The 16191-nt window shown below is 60.3% G+C and overlaps 1 protein-coding gene across 2 annotated transcripts; it reads right to left on the reverse strand.

Moving 5' to 3' along the window:
• Positions 1 to 64: 64 nt before the first annotated feature.
• Positions 65 to 14818, reverse strand: NID2 (nidogen 2). 2 transcript variants are annotated; one of them, XM_080396405.1, is made up of 22 exons: positions 14302 to 14818; positions 13351 to 13659; positions 10216 to 10448; positions 9535 to 9959; positions 8760 to 8909; positions 8434 to 8679; positions 7950 to 8150; positions 7554 to 7772; positions 7077 to 7220; positions 6622 to 6750; positions 6389 to 6532; positions 6174 to 6293; positions 5842 to 6081; positions 4947 to 5186; positions 4546 to 4767; positions 4216 to 4385; positions 3251 to 3380; positions 2869 to 3040; positions 2174 to 2331; positions 1779 to 1902; positions 895 to 1007; positions 65 to 812 (listed from the first exon to the last, which is right to left on the reverse strand). In XM_080396405.1, exons 1-22 carry the CDS (start codon positions 14509 to 14511, stop codon positions 802 to 804), a joined length of 4110 nt encoding a protein of 1369 aa, XP_080252531.1. In that variant the 5' UTR covers positions 14512 to 14818; the 3' UTR covers positions 65 to 801. The 2 variants fall into 2 exon arrangements, with proteins under 2 accessions (XP_080252531.1, XP_080252532.1); XM_080396406.1 differs by having other exon boundaries at positions 4947 to 5183; positions 14302 to 14817.
• Between the last annotated feature and the right edge of the window lie 1373 nt (positions 14819 to 16191).

Below are 16191 nucleotides of genomic sequence, written 5' to 3' on the forward strand. Positions count from 1 at the left end.
GCTTGCTTGTTGCTTTTCCATGGTCTGCCCTACAACTGAAATATTTAAAAACTAAATCCAAAGGGAAACTTAAAACAACCATTTTATTCAATTATTGAAGTAACCTAGAAAAAAGTGAAGCATTACAACGTAAATGGTATTTCTGAACATGTATTGGTCTCCATTGGGTAGGTCTATGAAGGCACTTAGAAGACCCAACAAGCATGAACAGATCAATTCTAGCATATTCTTCTAATATAAATACTAAAAGACATGCATTGAGGCAGTTGGTGAAAATACAGAGTTCTCTTCTGGAAAAAATTCAATGCCTTTGCCATATCACGTACACTCTTCTGCACACACAGTCTCTGTCTTCAGGGCTGCAAGTTACTTAGACCCAGCAATATACTGCATCCGAAGCTCCCCATAGGCACTTATTTTTTGGATAAAAGGACCTGTTGGTCAGATTGTCAAAACTACTAAAAATTAATCCATTCTTCTTCCAATAAAATAAAACATTTGAATAAGAAAGCTATACTTTAAATTTGCTTGCATAAGCAAGAGTTAGAGTAATGGTCTTAAGATTCATAGGACCATTTTTTTTTTTTAATAGATCAATGTTTTGTAATTTCTAAAAAAAATACAGTAGTAAAGACTTGAGGTATAACTTCCAAAAATACTTGATAATCTTTAGCAGGGAAGTAGGTTGCTTCATTGACCTTGGTTAAGGGCTTTTCCCCCCTCCTTGGTTGCATGCAGCGAGTGTTTTCTGGGTCTGAAGTTCTTTTGGGGGCAAAGTTGTTTTTCTTGAAATAGCAGTTACTATTTCCTTGCTGCAGAGAGAAATGGATATCTTTAGTATGTTGAGCAGCTGTCAGACAAGCCAGAGGGGGTGGGTGGGGGTGTGTGTTTTACCTCCAGGGCAGTAGGGATAAACTGCAGTTATTCCATAGAGGTGTGATCGCTGCTCTGGAAGATACTCATCGGTAAAGGAGCCGGTGTCTTTATCAATAGCTATCACACCATCCCTGGTGATAAAAGAGGGAGAAGTGCTTTACTTACCTATGAAACTTGAGGGGTTTTTTTTTCCCCCATCTGCATGCATTTAAGAACAGAGGCAGCTAAAAAGACTGCTTGGAACACCTGCAGAACAAGTGGAAAGAAATTTGCCCCGTAAAATCTATGTCCAGCTCATTCAGTGCATTTCTCTTTGATGATGCAGAGTCACAGAAACAGCCTTCCAAGGAGAGATTATCTCCCTGAGAGTCTCCTCCAAGCATGGCAAGTCCTTAAGTGCTGCTAGTAATCTGCTAAAATTTGAAGTTTTGAGAGCTTCCAGCTGGAGTGGGAATAGAGGCAAGTTCCTGATGCCAAGGGCCTTGGGTGGTGGGGGAGAGGGAACAACTGAGGACAGAATCTTTTATTTGAATTAATCTAGATTTAGAAACTTGCACCAAGTTTTATTTAAAAAAACCAAAACCAGCCACTATTTCTGTCCCTCCCAGGAAGCTGGGGTTGTTTCTAAACAACTGTTCTGCACTGAGATTTACAAGCAGGCATTGCTGAGTGTGGCGCTGCAGGAGACCCAAGAGAGTGCTCTGGTGAGGTTCTGGGACTCAGGACCAGGGAGCGGACTGGGGACAGTGTTTGTTTTCCCCCCTGTAGCTCCAAGCTGCTCACTAGCAGGACGCAGCAGAGAGCGGTGGAGGCTGGGTCCCAGCCACTTTGGGGAGCGGATCCCTAGGAACTGTTAGCTGAGCATTCCTGGCTGTGGGAGGGAGCAGGTTTTCTTCCCTTACCGTCTCCAGTCTGTGTGGTAGAAGTGATTGGCGTAACTGATGATGCTGAAGGGGTAGTTGAGGTTGTTCTGTATGATGCGCCGGCCTGTGCCATCGGGCGATATGCACTCCAGGTGCTTCGTTCCTTTTTAAACACAAGACAAGTTACCAGGCCACAACCCAACCCCCCCCCCCCATATGTTCTTTGTATTCACTAGATTTTGAAACAGAGCCTCAGGATGTAGAAGCAACTCACGCTGTGAGCCCACTCAACCCCATCACACCAAGTCCTTTGGGGCAGGATAGGGGACAGGGGCAGAGAAGCCCACAGGCAGCAAGGGACTAAAGATAGACATCACTGTTTTTCCCCTCGAGGCTTAGTGTGTCGTAGCGTGATCCGTCCTCAGTGAAGTTACCTGCATCTGCCCAACAGAGCAGCTTGGAGAAGGGGTCGAACGTCAGGCCGTTGGGCAAGCCGATGTCCTTATTCACCAGGACCCTCCTGCTGGCTCCACTGACAGTGGAAGTTTCAATTTTGGGTGCTTCACGATTCCAGTCCGTCCAGTAAAGATTGCTGGGGAAATAATTATATAATGAACAAACAGGACACACCACAGTTAGGAGTGGTAGAAGATCATTGGCTTTTGCTTTGTTACTGGTTTTTGTCAAGAGAGAGGCCTGGTTTTTCCCCTTAACAGTGCCTGAAATAAATCTTTATTGGATTTGAAGAATCTCTAGAAGAAAACCAGAATGATCTCAAACATGTTTACAACCCAAACTGTAGCTCCTAGATGAGGGCGAGTCTTAGGAGTAGCACATTTTGTATTGCAGCAGCACCCTGGAGGCACAGCTTGTGTTTTCGAACGCCAGGCGTGTTTCAAAGCTTTTAAAAATAACGTACATCCTGACACTGAAACAGCAGGTTTAGCCAAATCCTGAATTACTAAATAAAAGAGGGGTTGGGGAAGAGAGCCAATCCCTCCTACAGGGTGTACAATGTAGGAGAGCTGCTCCCAGGGTCAGGATGGGGCCTTGGCACCACTGTGTGTGTCTGATTTTTGCACCTTGCAAAGCCCTGCATGCAAATCCCTGCGGAAACGCTGCTGCTCACCCTCGGACAGGGTCCACTGCGATGGCCCGAGGGTTCACAAGCTCAGTGTCGAAGAGCACCTGCCGCTCAGAGCCATCCAGCCGGGCTCTCTCGATCTTATCCAGGCCGCTGTCGGTCCAGAACATGGCTCGGCGCAGGTGGTCCACTGCCAGCCCCTCGGGACTGATGAGCCCTGCCAGAGGGATGGACATGGTCAGCGGCTGGGGATGTGCTGCTCCTGGTCAGATCATGGTGCCCCAACCTGCCAGACCCAAAGCCAAGGGATGCGAGCGTGGGGACGGAGGACCCCAAAGCAGGACAGTCCCAGAGCTGCGGTGGGCACAGCCTGGCCTGGACCTGCTGCTGTGGCATTGGGCAGGTGTCACTGGTGATGGGAGCACACCTGAGTTGATCACGGTCTCCGGCTCAGCACCTGGCTCCAGACTCGCCCGACTTATGGTCCGGCCGGCTACATCAGTCCAATAGATCATCTTCTCCCGGCAGTCATAGTCAATCCCCACCACAATGGAGCCCTGCCAGGGTTGGAAGAGGGACACAGGGTGAAAGCCTGCCTGAGGCGCAGGCAAGAGGCTCAGTGAGCATCCTTATCCCACCAGCTGGCACTGGGAGCTGCCCGGGGCACTCTGCAAGAGGCAGTGATGGGGAATGACGCTCAAATCCCTTTTCCCTGGCAGAACCCAACACCGGTGAGCTCCCACTGCACACCCCTGGCTGAATCCTGCAGCAGAGATTTTTAGGTCAGCTGTTGCAGATGCACACCCACGTCCAGATGGGTTTGGAACCCCTTGGCTTGAAGAGAGACTGCTCCAACAGTGAAGCCAGCCCGAGGAATGACCTTCAGGATGGGGAGGGGGAATACTTGGCAAGGTGTTTCAGTTCCCTGGGGTTCAGGGAGTGTCATGGCCCAGCTTTCAGCATTCCTCTCCCTCAGTCTGGCCTGGCTGGAGATGCACATGACCGTGCTCCAAGAGAAGTCAGAGGAAGGGAAAAGGCAAGCTTGCAGTAGAGGTGTGCAGCTGGCAGTCCGGGGCCCACGACGATGGCCAGGGGAGCTCAGCGAGCATCCTGCTCCTTCCCTTTGCTGGCAGCCCCAGGTCTGTGCCTCTGTGCTGGGGGGCAGCCGGAGGAAGAGGGGAGCATGCTCCTCCTCCATCTCGGCACCCAGCCAGCCGGCACAGCCGATGTCCCTGCAAACCCAACATCAACCCTCAAGAGGTGACCCCTCAAACATCACAGCTCTGACAAGAGTGGTCCAGGGAGATGCGAAACACAGAGCTGCAGCATCAGCCTGTTCCTAACTCCCTGCGGTGGTCCTGCACCCCAGCCCAGGCACTGGAGATACTGTACGTGCAGGGAGAGGAGGGTCTTTGCTGCCTCCTTCTGCAGCCGCGTGCCGTTGAGCGGGAGGTAGCCGATTTGCTGTCCCTGAGCGTAGAGCAGAAAGGTCCCCGTGGCCGGTGGGAACACATCAGGCCGGGGCGAGGGCCGGATGCTGGGTGGCGCAACACTGGGGAGACCTGACACACAGACAGGGCAGGGGGACACAGGACAGGGAGAGAGATGGCTTTGGGAGCACTGGCCCCTCGGCTTTGCACCCAAAGCGGTGTGCAGCAGCCAGAGCTTGTGCTGTGCTAGATGGGGGGTGGGTGTGTGGCACTTGGGGTACTCATCTCTTACACGGTGGGGGGCTGCCAGGCTCTGAGCGTGTGCCTTGGATCTCCCTGCCGCTCTCATCCACGCACCAGCAGTACCCGCTGTCCCCGTGGCACTGCAGTGGGGTGAAGTTGCCCCCCGTGTCGCACTGCGGCACATACTGGTCACTGCGGGGGCTGCCCCCGTAGTGCTCCAGCAAGCTCTGCCGCCACCGCTCACACATGGTGTGGGGCCGCTCCGTGGGCTCTGGCACAGGGAGAGTGACAGTCACCCACACTGTCACAGACCCCCATGTGCAAGCTTAGGGGACTCAGGGCTCTGCCAGAGCCCCGCATCCCCCTCTCCTTGCTGGGTGCCCCTCCATACTAAAGATGATGGGGTGCTGCAGGGAGAGGATGGCACCCCCAACTCCCCCAGGCACTGACCTGGGCTCCCGCAGCGCGGCGGCGTGCTGCCTGGTGCCGTCCGTGTGCCGGCGATCTCCTGCCCCGCAGCATCCACACACCAGCAGTGCCCAGTGCTGCCATGGCACTGCAGGGGCAGGTACTGACCCTGCTCGTCACACTGGGGCACGTGCCCGTTGCCCACAGGCAAGGGTCCCGGGGGCACCGCCCGTGGGTACAGCCGCTCATGTTCACAGGGGGTCAGCTGCTGGATGGACTCTGCTGGCAGCAAACACCCCCACCCTGGGCTCAGAGGGTGCCACACAGCTCCCCTGGACCTGCTTGGCACCTGGATTTGGCCCTGCTTCACCCAGGGCTGCAGGTGCTGGGTGATGCTCTGCCAGCACCATGTTGCTCCCCCCTTGGACAAGGGGGGCTGGGGCTGCCCCTCTCCAGCCTCCCCGACACCCCATGGCTGTCCCCTCCATCACAAGATGATGCAGGAGGTGCCCCAATGGCCACTGCCACTGTAACACCACGGGCCAGCGCACCCTAAAGACCCCGGAGTCCCCCTGATGTGCCCCACCATGCATCCAGCAGCACCCAGACCATAGCAGTGAAGCCCCCAGCCGGGTGGTTGGTCAGAGGGTCCCTGCCACTCACTGCAGCCCCACTGTCCCCACTCTGCTGGTGGCTGGGGCCAAAGTCCAGCCGGGCAGGGACAGGCAGGGCTCTGCCTGCTCCAGCACCTTCTCACCACCCTCTGCCATTGGGCACGACCAGCGCAGCCAGCCAGGGCATCTCTTGCACCGTGGGGCTGGGAGATGCTTCACCCCAACAGGTCGGTGCCTGCTGATCCCATCAGGATGCCAACGGGATGCTGAAGGACCCAACCCGCCTACCCTTCCCCGCTCGAGTGCTGCAGGGTGGCACTGACCTGGGCTCCCGCAGCGCGGTGGCGTGCTGCCTGGCGCTGTCCGTGTGCCGGCGATCTCCTGCCCTGCAGCATCCACGCACCAGCAATGCCCGGTGCTGCGGTGGCACTGCAGGGGTCGGTACCGACCCTCCTCGTCACACTGGGGCACGTGCCCGTCGTCCACAGGTGAGGGTCCCGGGGGTACTGCCCGTGGGTACAGCCGCTCATGCTGGCAGGGTGTCAGCCGCTGCGTGCTCCCTTCTGCTGGCAGGAGAGCCAAAGCAGCCACAGAATGAGGATGGGGGAAGCTGCCCCAGGCAGAGCTAGTGTGGGGGCGAACCGGACAGCCTTACCCTGCGTGCACTGGAAGCCATCGCCCTCGTAGCCAGGCTGGCACCGGCAGGAGAAGGAGCCTGGCATGTTGTAGCAGGTGGCAGCCAGGTGGCACGGGTTTTCGGCACACTCATCCACGTCTGCGCATGGGGAAGATGATGGGGATCAGCCAGGGCAGGGCACCCCAGCAGCCGTGTGGGGTGGGCACCCTGTGGTCCCCTGCACACCCCCGTACCGGAGCAGTCAATGCCATCGCCGGTGTACCCAGGGAGGCACTCGCAGGCAGGGCGGCCCCCAGCACGGGGCAGGCAGCGTGCCCGGTCCCCCGGTGCGCAGGGATGGCTCCCGTCCTCACAGGGGTTACTCGCCGGTGCCAGTGCTGTGGGGACAGAGGGGTAAGGGGGTGGCCAGGCAAGCTCTGTAGGGTACAGGTGTCGGGACACCCCAAACCAGAGGGCTGGCACTTACGCACGCACGCCTGCCCATCCTCTGCTGGCCGGTACCCGCTGTGGCACTCGCACCGGTAGCTGCCTGGCACATTCAGGCAGACGGTGAAGGGGCCGCACTGGCTCAGGCCCTCGGCACACTCGTCCACATCTAGAAGGGGAGACACCCCCATTTTTGGGGTCTGGCTGCTCCTGGGCTGGGGGGGATGTCCTGCCCCAAGGTGCCCATCCCCCATCTCCCTCCATCCCCACAATACTCCCAGAGTGCTCCCCCAGGTGCCCCCAGCAGCCTCCCAGCCCCCTGCCTCAGTTTCCCCCCATGATTCATCCATATCCTTAGTACAGCTCCAGGAGCTCTTGAGACAGCAAGTGTTGCAATGCTGGGGCACGTGCCAGCACCTCAAATGGCAGTGGGTGCCCTGTGGGGGAAAGGGGCCACCACCCCACCCCCTGCACCCACCCACAGCCCCCAGTCACCTCGGCAGCCCCGTCCAGCTCTGTGGTACCCAGCTGCGCACTCGCACGTGTACTCCATCCCTGCACCGGGCTGGCAGCGTGCTGTTGCCTCGCAGGTGTGCGTGCTGTCGTGACATGGATTCACTGGGGGATTCTCGACATCGTCTGCAGGTGAGGGAGGATGTTGGGGGCAGGGGGCGGAGGAGATACAGGGAGTGGGGAACAATGGTTCCCACATATCTGACATAGGCATCACTGCTGTGCAGCGGCACCCTCATCCTACACAGGCACCTGTGGCCATGCCACCCAGTGCCAACCCCACTGTGCCCCCCCCATTCCAGGAGCGCTTTGGCTCAAGCTGCTTGAAAAAAACCCCACCAGCCTCTCTTTTTTGGCTGTTTTTGGGTCAAGTGAGCACACTGCAGCTTTGAGAGCGGGCAGGAGACAGCAGCATCCCCTGGCAGCAGCCGGCACCCTGGGGTGGGTGCTGGAGCTCACCTTGTGCCGAGCTGACACGGGCGGCGAGGGCATAGCGCAGGACATGCTCCTGGCTGTCGTAGAGGGCGAAGGCACGCACCACGCTCAGCCACTGCCGAGCAGGCAGGCGGGCGTGCGGGCAGCCGGCAAAGGTGATGTTCTGGCGTAGGCGGTAGGACAAGGTCTGGTTGGCGGTCCCCGCGGCCAGGACGTACTCCCGCTGAGCAGAGGATGTCACAGCTGTCAGACAGCAAGGAAAAAAAAAACCCGTGGGATGTGGGAGGACTGGCTTCAGCACTGATGACTATGGGATTTTGGGAACCGTGGTGGGGATGGGTTTTTTTGGGGGTGCTCCAAGGAGGGCACGTAGGGATGATGTGCGAGAAAACAAAGCTGGAGCTGAGCACAGGCTCTTACCTGAGCTGGAGTAGTGGTAGAGCTCCTTGTAGGGAGTGATGTGGACAGTGACATCCTCTGGGAGAAACGGCACCTGGCCCTGGATGTGAGTCTTAAGGCTTAAGTAATTGTCTGGCCCCAGGCCCTCGGCCATCTGAGTGACATGGACCGTCTCCTCCCCGGGGTAGAAGGTCACCTCCAGGCTCTGGGTGAATTCGGCACCTGGGCAGGAAAAGGGAACAGGCAGCATTCCATTGTAGGAAGTACATCCCCAAAACATCCGTTCCCACTCTTCTGGCACACCTGCGAGGCCTCACAGCAGGGAGGTGACAGCCAGCTGAACCTGGGGAAGTGACCAGAGAAGCCACGAGGCTGCCCTGAACCCCCACCCCTCATCACCTGCCCCAAGCCGTACATCACCCCATGTCTGAGCCAGGCAACCCCACCAGGAGCCACATCCGTCAGAGCGATGGGGCTTGGTGGCACATCCCAGCTCCCCGCTCACCGGTGATGCTGAAGCCGTTCTCAGAGCCGGGCTCCTCAAGGGCGAAGAGCCAGGCGAAGAGCCCACCGACAGGCAGGAGAGGCAGGAGGGCACGGGCAGCAGGCTGGGGCACCCCACTGATAGCTGTGTAGGCTCGGCCGTCACTGCCCACGATGTAGGCGTGCAGGTCGACGTCCTGGAAGCGGACGGATGCCCGTCCCACCATCAGGCTCCCGCTCACCTTCCCGTTGAGGCGATGCACAGCCCCTGGGCAGGAGGAAGACGGGCACCCCTGGCAGCGGCCACCCAGGCATGGGATGCCCATCCCCGCTGCCCACCCTGCGTACCTTCGGGCAGGCACTGCCGCCCATTGCCGTAGTAGGTGGCCCGGCAGTGGCAGCAGATGCCAGTGGCATAGTCGGTGCAGAAGGCGTGCGGGGAGCAGCGCCCGTGGTGCTGGGCACACGTCTCCTTACCGGCTGCGCTGTAGGTGAACACTGGGGACAAGGGGACATGGTTGGGGACAGGGTGACAAAGCCACCCCTCATGGGGTGTGAGCATCTTGCCTCCTTGGCCCCCAAAACTCCATCAGGAGACAGGCCAGCTGGCGGGGCAGTTCCCAAGAAAGCCACCCAGGGTGCATAGGGGAGGCTGAGGGTTTTGAACCTGTTGCCTGATTTCAGGCGGATCTGACAGAAGGCAAGAGATCCAGTTCCTGCATATTTCTGGGAAACAGCCGGCACGGGACGGGGCTTTGGTTCCCAGGGCACATGCCACAGCGGCTCCGCAGCCCGCTCAGTGGCAGTGGGGGCGGCCACTAGGACATGTTCTCTGAGCTTCCCATCCCTCAAGCTTCCCTCCTCGCAACGTGGGGCAGGGCAGCAGCAAACCCAGCAGGCAGGGACGTACGGCTCCGGCAGCCCCTTGGCAGCAGGATTTGGCTAGGAGAAGAGGAGCTGGAAGGGCAGCAGCTTTGCAGGAGCAATGCCAGCCCACGCTAGCTCCAGCTCCGGCTGCTCAGGGAGAGATCAGCTTGCAGCGAAGAGGCCTTTTTTAGGGAGCCACCCGCCATGAGCTGTCCCCAAACGGTCATCGGTCATCGGAGGGGCTGCAGCCACTCACCGTCGGGATTAAAATGCACATCTTCCTCCACGCCGACACCGTGATGCCCAGAGCTGTAGGAAGAGGGGTTGCCAGAGTAGCTCTGCCAGGCACTGCCGTCCCTGTCGGGGTGCAGCCGGCGGCTCTGCTCCTGCCCCGGGGATGCAGGCAGCCCCTCGGGGACGATGCCCAGCAGCGCCGGGACACGGGATCCGTGGTTGGGTGACATGGCTTCTGAACCACGCTGCACTGGCAGCTCCGTGGACGTGTGATCAGCACGGTTGTAGAGCATGCGGGTGTAGTCGGCGGTGCCAGGGGCATGATGCACGGGGCTCTGGGGCACACTGGGGCCAGCTGCCCCACCGACCCCCGGCTCCACGTGCTCCAGGGGGGCCACGCTGCCTACGTGGAAGACCCACACGCCAGGTACCCCTGCGTTGCTCTCCCTGCAGGACAGCAGCACACATGCACATCCATCACAGCTCCGGTGGGAAACTCACCCCAAAGGTACCGAGCGGCCGCACTCCACACCCCCGCTCACAGGACCCCAAATGCAGCTCCCAAAAAGCTCCCATGCATGCAGGACCAAGCGCCATGGCGCCGCCCATCTCCCCAGTTCACTTCTTCCAGCCTTTAAAAGGCTCTGGGGGCTGGGAGAAGGTGATGCTGTCCCCCCAGCACAGCCCCCCCAGAATCACGCACCGCTCCAGGCATCTCAGAGCCTGCTCACTGCTGGCCAGGCTGTGGAAAAGCCCGTCCCTCTTTGGGTCATCGCCGTCCCCCCGGCTGAAGCCCACTCTGGCTGGCAGCTCCAGCTGAACGTTGTAGGACTCCTTGGGCCGTGTCCCCAGAAACTGGAGGCCACCATCAGGGTAGAGGAAGATGGCATACGTGTCCTCATCATCATAGGCTATGACTGCCTGGAAGGTGTTAAGCTGCCAAAGGGAGAGCAGGACAGAGGGATGTCATGGAGGGGCAGGAACCCAGCAGAGGACTGAGACGGGGAAGAGGATGAGGGATGCAACAGCCAGCTCCCTGCACAGTGCAATGCATGCAAGCACCCCAAAAGAGCCCTCCATAAGCCTGCAGAGACCTCCTGGGGAAGAGCAGGAGCAGAGGCTGCTCGCACATGGCCAACACACTGGGAAGATGCTCAGCATCCTCCACGGGAGCCCATGACACAGCCAGGCCACCCCCACTCAGCTGGTTGGGTGCAGGAGTGTTCCTTGGAGCTGTCACACAGGGAGGTGACAGCCCTGTACCATGCCCAGGAGCATCCCTGGCCATGTAACCAGTGCGACGGGTGGGCACGCTGCAGCTGGAAGCCCCTCACTACTGTTCCCCTCCTTCTGTCCTGCCCCTGACACCAGCAGCCCCCCTCCATCCCAGCAGCACCAGAGGAAGACCCGCACCCCCCTCGCTTCCCCCTGAGAACAATTTTAGCTTGGTTTCCTCAGGAAAAAACATGCATGTACTCCCGCCTTCCCCACACCCATACATCCCGCTATAGGCACGCTGGCTGCCTGCCGTGCCGTGCCGGCAAGCCTTGGGGCTGCGCCAGCCCCTGAGCGAGGCTGTGCCATGGAGCGGGACTGCAGCAATAACCCACAGATGGACAGGCTGCAGAGCGAGCACAACCCTTACAAACCACTGGAGAATCCACACACATGCACACACATCGCAGTCACCCCCGATGCAGAGAAACCAATGCTTGCAGGATTTGGGCGAGCCCCCACCCTCACCCCACACAGGTCCTGCTCTCCGAATAAATAAATATAAGCATGCAGCAGCAGCCCTTCCCCACAAGCTGCCAGCAGCAGTGAGCGGCGAACGATGCCTGAGCGAAGGAAAAAGGATTAAACTCCCAGTTTCAGCCCCAGAGCCAGGGGCAGGAGGGGTGGGGGCTCCCCTCACATCACCCCCGAGCCCAGAACTGCCTGTCCCCGCTGTGCCAGCCCCGGTTTCGGGGTGCAGGGCCCCCGGGGCATCACAAGGTTTCCTGGCAGCCCCACGGGATATAAAGAGCCTTGTTGTGTGTGTTGCACACTCGGGCATTCAGAGACCCCATGCAAAGGCAGCCAAAAAGCTGGGGGGGACACACAACCCCTCCTCCCCAGGGCTGGATTCCTCCCCCACGCAGCCAGCTGCAGGGCTCATTTTGCCTTGTGGTGGGCGGCAAGGGGGGACCCAGTGGGTGACATTGATGTGCTGGCATCGTGGGACGTAGGGCAGAGAGCGAGGGGGGCGGACACAGCCCCTGGCTCACAGCCAGCTGCTCCCGGCAGAGCTGCAAAGGGCAAATTCCAGCCCAAAGGGCAATTTTTGCCTCTGCAGAAGTGGGGTCAGCTCTCGACCCGCTCTGCAGCCCTGGAAATCGTCACCACGGGGACTAGGAGCATGTCCCCAGGAAGCTGGAGGGACAGGGTGCTGCTGGCAGCACTGCCAGACCTCCCAGCCAGGCGGGACCCCCAAGCCAGGGGCCTGGGGAGCCTCTAACCCCCGCGGCCTTAACCCAGGTTTCTGCTTTCGACACTCAAAAAGGATGAGCCATGACTTTCCAAAACGGGGGGTTAAAGGCTTTGAGGGCAATCCTGGTTCTGAGCAGCAGGAGGGTAGCGTTTCAATAAACAGCATATTTGGTAAGAAAAAAGTGGTGTTTGGGAAGGTTTTTACCGGTTTTGGCTAAGGGGGAGTTCAGCAAAGCACAGGTACGAGCTGCATTTCAGTGCATCTTGAATGAAGCTTTCCCTGGAGCTGCTCATTTCCAAGCAAGACCAGTTTCATTTTAAACCTGATCCAACTTCTCCCAGAGGGAAAAAAAAAAAATTGGGAAGAGGAGGCTGCACTTTTGATGGCTGCGAGGTCGCTGTGAGGCCCCTGATGGCATCTCTTCAGCTGCCTTCCCAAGTTTTAAATTAGAGGAAAAAATGTGTGTTGTTTCCTTCCAAACCTCGGTTTCTTCCCCTCTTGGCTTCCCTCTCAGAAGCCTGCTACCGAAGGGCCCCGGAGCAGGGGGACGGCTGGTGGGGATGGATGCCAGTGGCCCATGGGGACCTGGCAGCTGCTGGTGGGCTTTGGGTTCAGCCCACCCCACCACAGCGAAAGCCCATCACCCATCGCACAGCTCTGGGCATTCATCACCAGAGTTTTCCTTTTGCAACTCTTCACATTCAGCTCGTTTCAAGAAGCCCACGGTGCTGGCAGAGCGTCACCATCACCTCCTCAGCACATCATCAGCCTAATGTGACAGCTTATGCCCCAGCAACAGATCCAGCAGTTTTCAGGGAAAGGCAGCGCTGGAGGTCCACCCACACAGGAGCCTTATCAGCCCGTGGGTGGAGAGAGCACAGGTCACCTCCCTGACCTGGCAGACCACCTACGAGCTTGTTTTCCAGACACAAAATCAACCCACAGCGGAAACTCTGAAGCCGACTCCTGGCCAGCAGCATTAATCAGCCCAGCGTGCAGGCAGACAGCAGGACGAGCCCCAAGCCACCGGCAAAAGGTGAGGAGCACGATGGGTGACTTGGGCCACCACTTCCCACAGCCGCCCCTGGTCCAACTCTGCCCTGCAAATCCAGAGCCACCAGCACTGTAAAGCTTTGCCTGAAAAGCAGGGAAAAGCCTGAGCACCTCCAACCATGGAGTTGAAGGCAACCACTAAACCTCTCCTGCCCATCAACAAAGCCAACAGACCCACCACCGCTGCTGCTCTGAGCAAGATGAGGAGCTCCACATCTCCCTCAGTGCTCATCCAAGGCTGGAGCCACCATGAGGAAGACTCATCCTCCCACAACATGTAGGATTGGGTGTCCAATCTCAGCCCGTTGGCCTCACCTTCTTGGAGGGCTCTGTGTCCTGTGAGAGCTCCTGGTAGGCGCCCACGTCCTCCCAGGTGGCGATGAACGTGTTGGTGGGCGCAAAGGAGCCGGTGGTGTGGGGGAACCCAGCCTGGATGTAGCCCGCAGCCTGGTCCAGCACGTCCAGAGAGTCGTCTTGCCGGTAGTAGATGTTCCCTCTGTCACCGGAGGTGTCAAGGTCGGCCAGGAAGGGAGCGATGACAGGGAAGTCTGTGGGGAAATCGTCGTCCACGTACTGGGTCTCCCTGGGGAAATCCTGGGTTGAGATGACCCCGTTGGTCCCCACCTGCAGGTAGAGTGGCGCAGGGTGCTCAGGAGCTGCAGAGGTGCCTCTGCCACCCGTCACCCCTCCCCAGTGGAGTGGGGCACAGGGCTGAGCACCCTGAGACCGCGTGGCCCCAGCCGGCCAGGGGGAAAACAAAGACCTCGAGCTTCTCCATCCCCCAGAGAGCTGCAGCTCAGGGGCCGCCCCAGCTGCAGCCGCTGCTGACGGGGGAACAGCTGCGAAGGAGAAAGCCCTCTTGTTCCTCCGCGGCTGGAGACAACCGGGCAGGAGAGGGGGGGAAAAGGGATGGATGGAGGGAGGACACGTGCAGAGGCGGAGGCGGCCAAGGCACATCTGGAGGGGCTGGGGTGGGAGTCAGGGGAGGTGGGTGTCAAGGGGAACGGCTGGGGAGGAAGGGGTGGATGGGAGGGGGGATGAGAAGATGGAGGAGCGAAAAGATAAAGAGGGAGGTGGTGGGACAGAGGCATGGAGAGGCGGGTGGGGCGGAAGACAAGCGACAAGGAGGGAGGGATAGAAGGGTGAAGGGATGGGAAGCCGGAGGGACAGAGGGCGGTGATGGAGAGGGGGAAGGGGCGCGGAGCAAGCGCGGCGGGGGCCGGGGGAAGGAGCAGGGCCGGGGGCCCGGGGCCGGCCGGGACTCACGTAGAGGCGGCGGGCGGCGCGGCCGTAGAGGCGCAGCGGGCGGCGGAGCGGCACCCCGGGGGAGCTCTCGTCGTCGCCGGGCCGCAGCCGGGCATCGCGGCGGGCCGGGCCGTGCGGCAGCAGCCCCGGGCGGGGCAGGGCTGTCCCCGCCGCCAGCACCGCCGCCAGCACCGCCGCCACCGCCCGCATCCCGCCGCCGGCCCACGGCATCCCCCCGCCCCAGACGGCGCCCACCGGACCCGACGGCGCCGGAGCGGAGCGGAGCGCTGGAGCGGAGCGGACCCGACGGGGCAGCCCCGACCCGGCGGAGGGAACCGGACCGGCGGGGCGGGACGGGGCGCGCCGCTGGCGGGGCGGGCACAGGCCAAAGCCGCGCCGCCATTGGATCCTCGGGCCCCGGCCCCGACCAATCGGGTCTTACCCCAAAATCCGCCCCGGGCTGCCCGCCCCGCCCGGGGTCCGGTACGGCGGTGGCATCCCGGGGGGAGAGGGACATCCCCGTACCCCGCCCGGGGTCCGGTACGGCGGAGGCATCCCGGGGGGAGAGGGACATCCCCGTACCCCGCCCGGGGTCCGGTACGGCAGTGGCATCCCGGGGGGAGAGGGACATCCCCGTACCCCGCCCGGGCCCGGTACGGCGGTGGCATCCCGGGGGGAGAGGGACATCCCCGTACCCCGCCCGGGCCCGGTACGGCGGTGGCATCCCGGGGGGAGAGGGACATCCCCGTACACCGCCTGGGGTCCGGTACAGCGGTGGCATCCCGGGGGGAGAGGGACATCCCCATACCCCGCCCGGGCCCGGTACGGTGGTGGCATCCCGGGGGGAGAGGGACATCCCCGTACCCGCCCGGGCCCGGTACGGTGGTGGCATCCCGGGGGGAGAGGGACATCCCCGCACTGTGCCCCGCCACCCCCAGGGCCTTGCAGCCCCCCCAGCTGCAGTGCCTGGCCACCCCCAGGCCCACGCCGTGGGTGGGGGTCTCTGCCCGCTGCCCACTCGCTCTCCTCGCATCCCGCTCCCTTGAGCCGGGCAGGGACGTGACTCCTGATCCACAGGGGACCAGGATGGCGGGGGTGGAAAACTGGAACAGCCACAACATGTCGTGCAGCTCAACTGGCAAGTTGTCAGCCAGCGGGGCCGGCTGCGGGCTCCCCACGCACACACAACACCCAGGCGCAGGGTCGCTGCTGTTTATTCTTTCCCAGACCCATTTTTCCATCATCTCCACCCAGAGAGGTCTGAGGAGGGCCAACGCTTTGCGGATGGGTGGCCGGTGGGGTTCCCTGCCATGGGTTTGAGGTGTTGGGGTGGGAGAACCCTCAGTGGAGGAGGAAAGGACAAGCTCAAATCCAGGCAGCTGCATTCCCCAAGTGCTCCTGGAAATCCGGGCTGGGAGCAGCCCAAAGCTCTGCTCCATCTTCCTGGAGCACTTCCATGGCTCCAGGCCAGTGTTAGTATCACATCTGTCCCAAAATGTATACATGCCCCAGGAATGCCAGATAAGAAGGAGAGAAGTGTCAAATCCAGTAGGCTGGTGAGAGAAATATATCAGGGACACATTCGTGGCATTCCCAGCAGGAATTCTCACAGGGGAAGCAGCTGCACACCCTCCACCCCATCCCTGTTGCAGCGATGACGGGGATTTGTCACTGTGGCTCCCATCCCCTCAGTCCCGGGCAGCAAGCAAGCCGCCTTATCCCAGGCATCCTGGAAAGCAGCTCCCACCTGTACTGGGGCCGAACTGGCTTGGAAGCCTGGCTGTCCCGGTGAGCTGCCACTCCCCAGCTGCAGCCAGCTGGCCAGCCCCCGGCCCCGGGAGGGAGACGCCTCGCCTGGCCACGGAAAACCATTAGGGCTTTGAGCAGGGTTCAGGCCAGCTGGACACGGTC

This window comes from Falco punctatus (assembly GCF_963210335.1).
Source record: "Falco punctatus genome assembly, chromosome: 7".
NCBI classification, from domain to species: Eukaryota; Metazoa; Chordata; class Aves; order Falconiformes; family Falconidae; genus Falco; species Falco punctatus.

What these genes read in the sequence shown, in the direction of transcription:
- NID2 (XM_080396405.1), bottom strand. Translation starts at nt 14,511, where the DNA reads ATGCCGTGGGCCGGCGGCGGGATGCGGGCGGTGGCGGCGGTGCTGGCG. An exon ending in GCGCCGCCCGCCGCCTCTAC is followed by an intron (nt 13,660 to 14,301) that starts GTGAGTCCCGGC and finishes CTCTACCTGCAG; the next exon opens with GTGGGGACCAACGGGGTCAT. An exon ending in CCGTGTCAGCTCGGCACAAG is followed by an intron (nt 7,221 to 7,553) that starts GTGAGCTCCAGC and finishes CCTCACCTGCAG; the next exon opens with ACGATGTCGAGAATCCCCCA.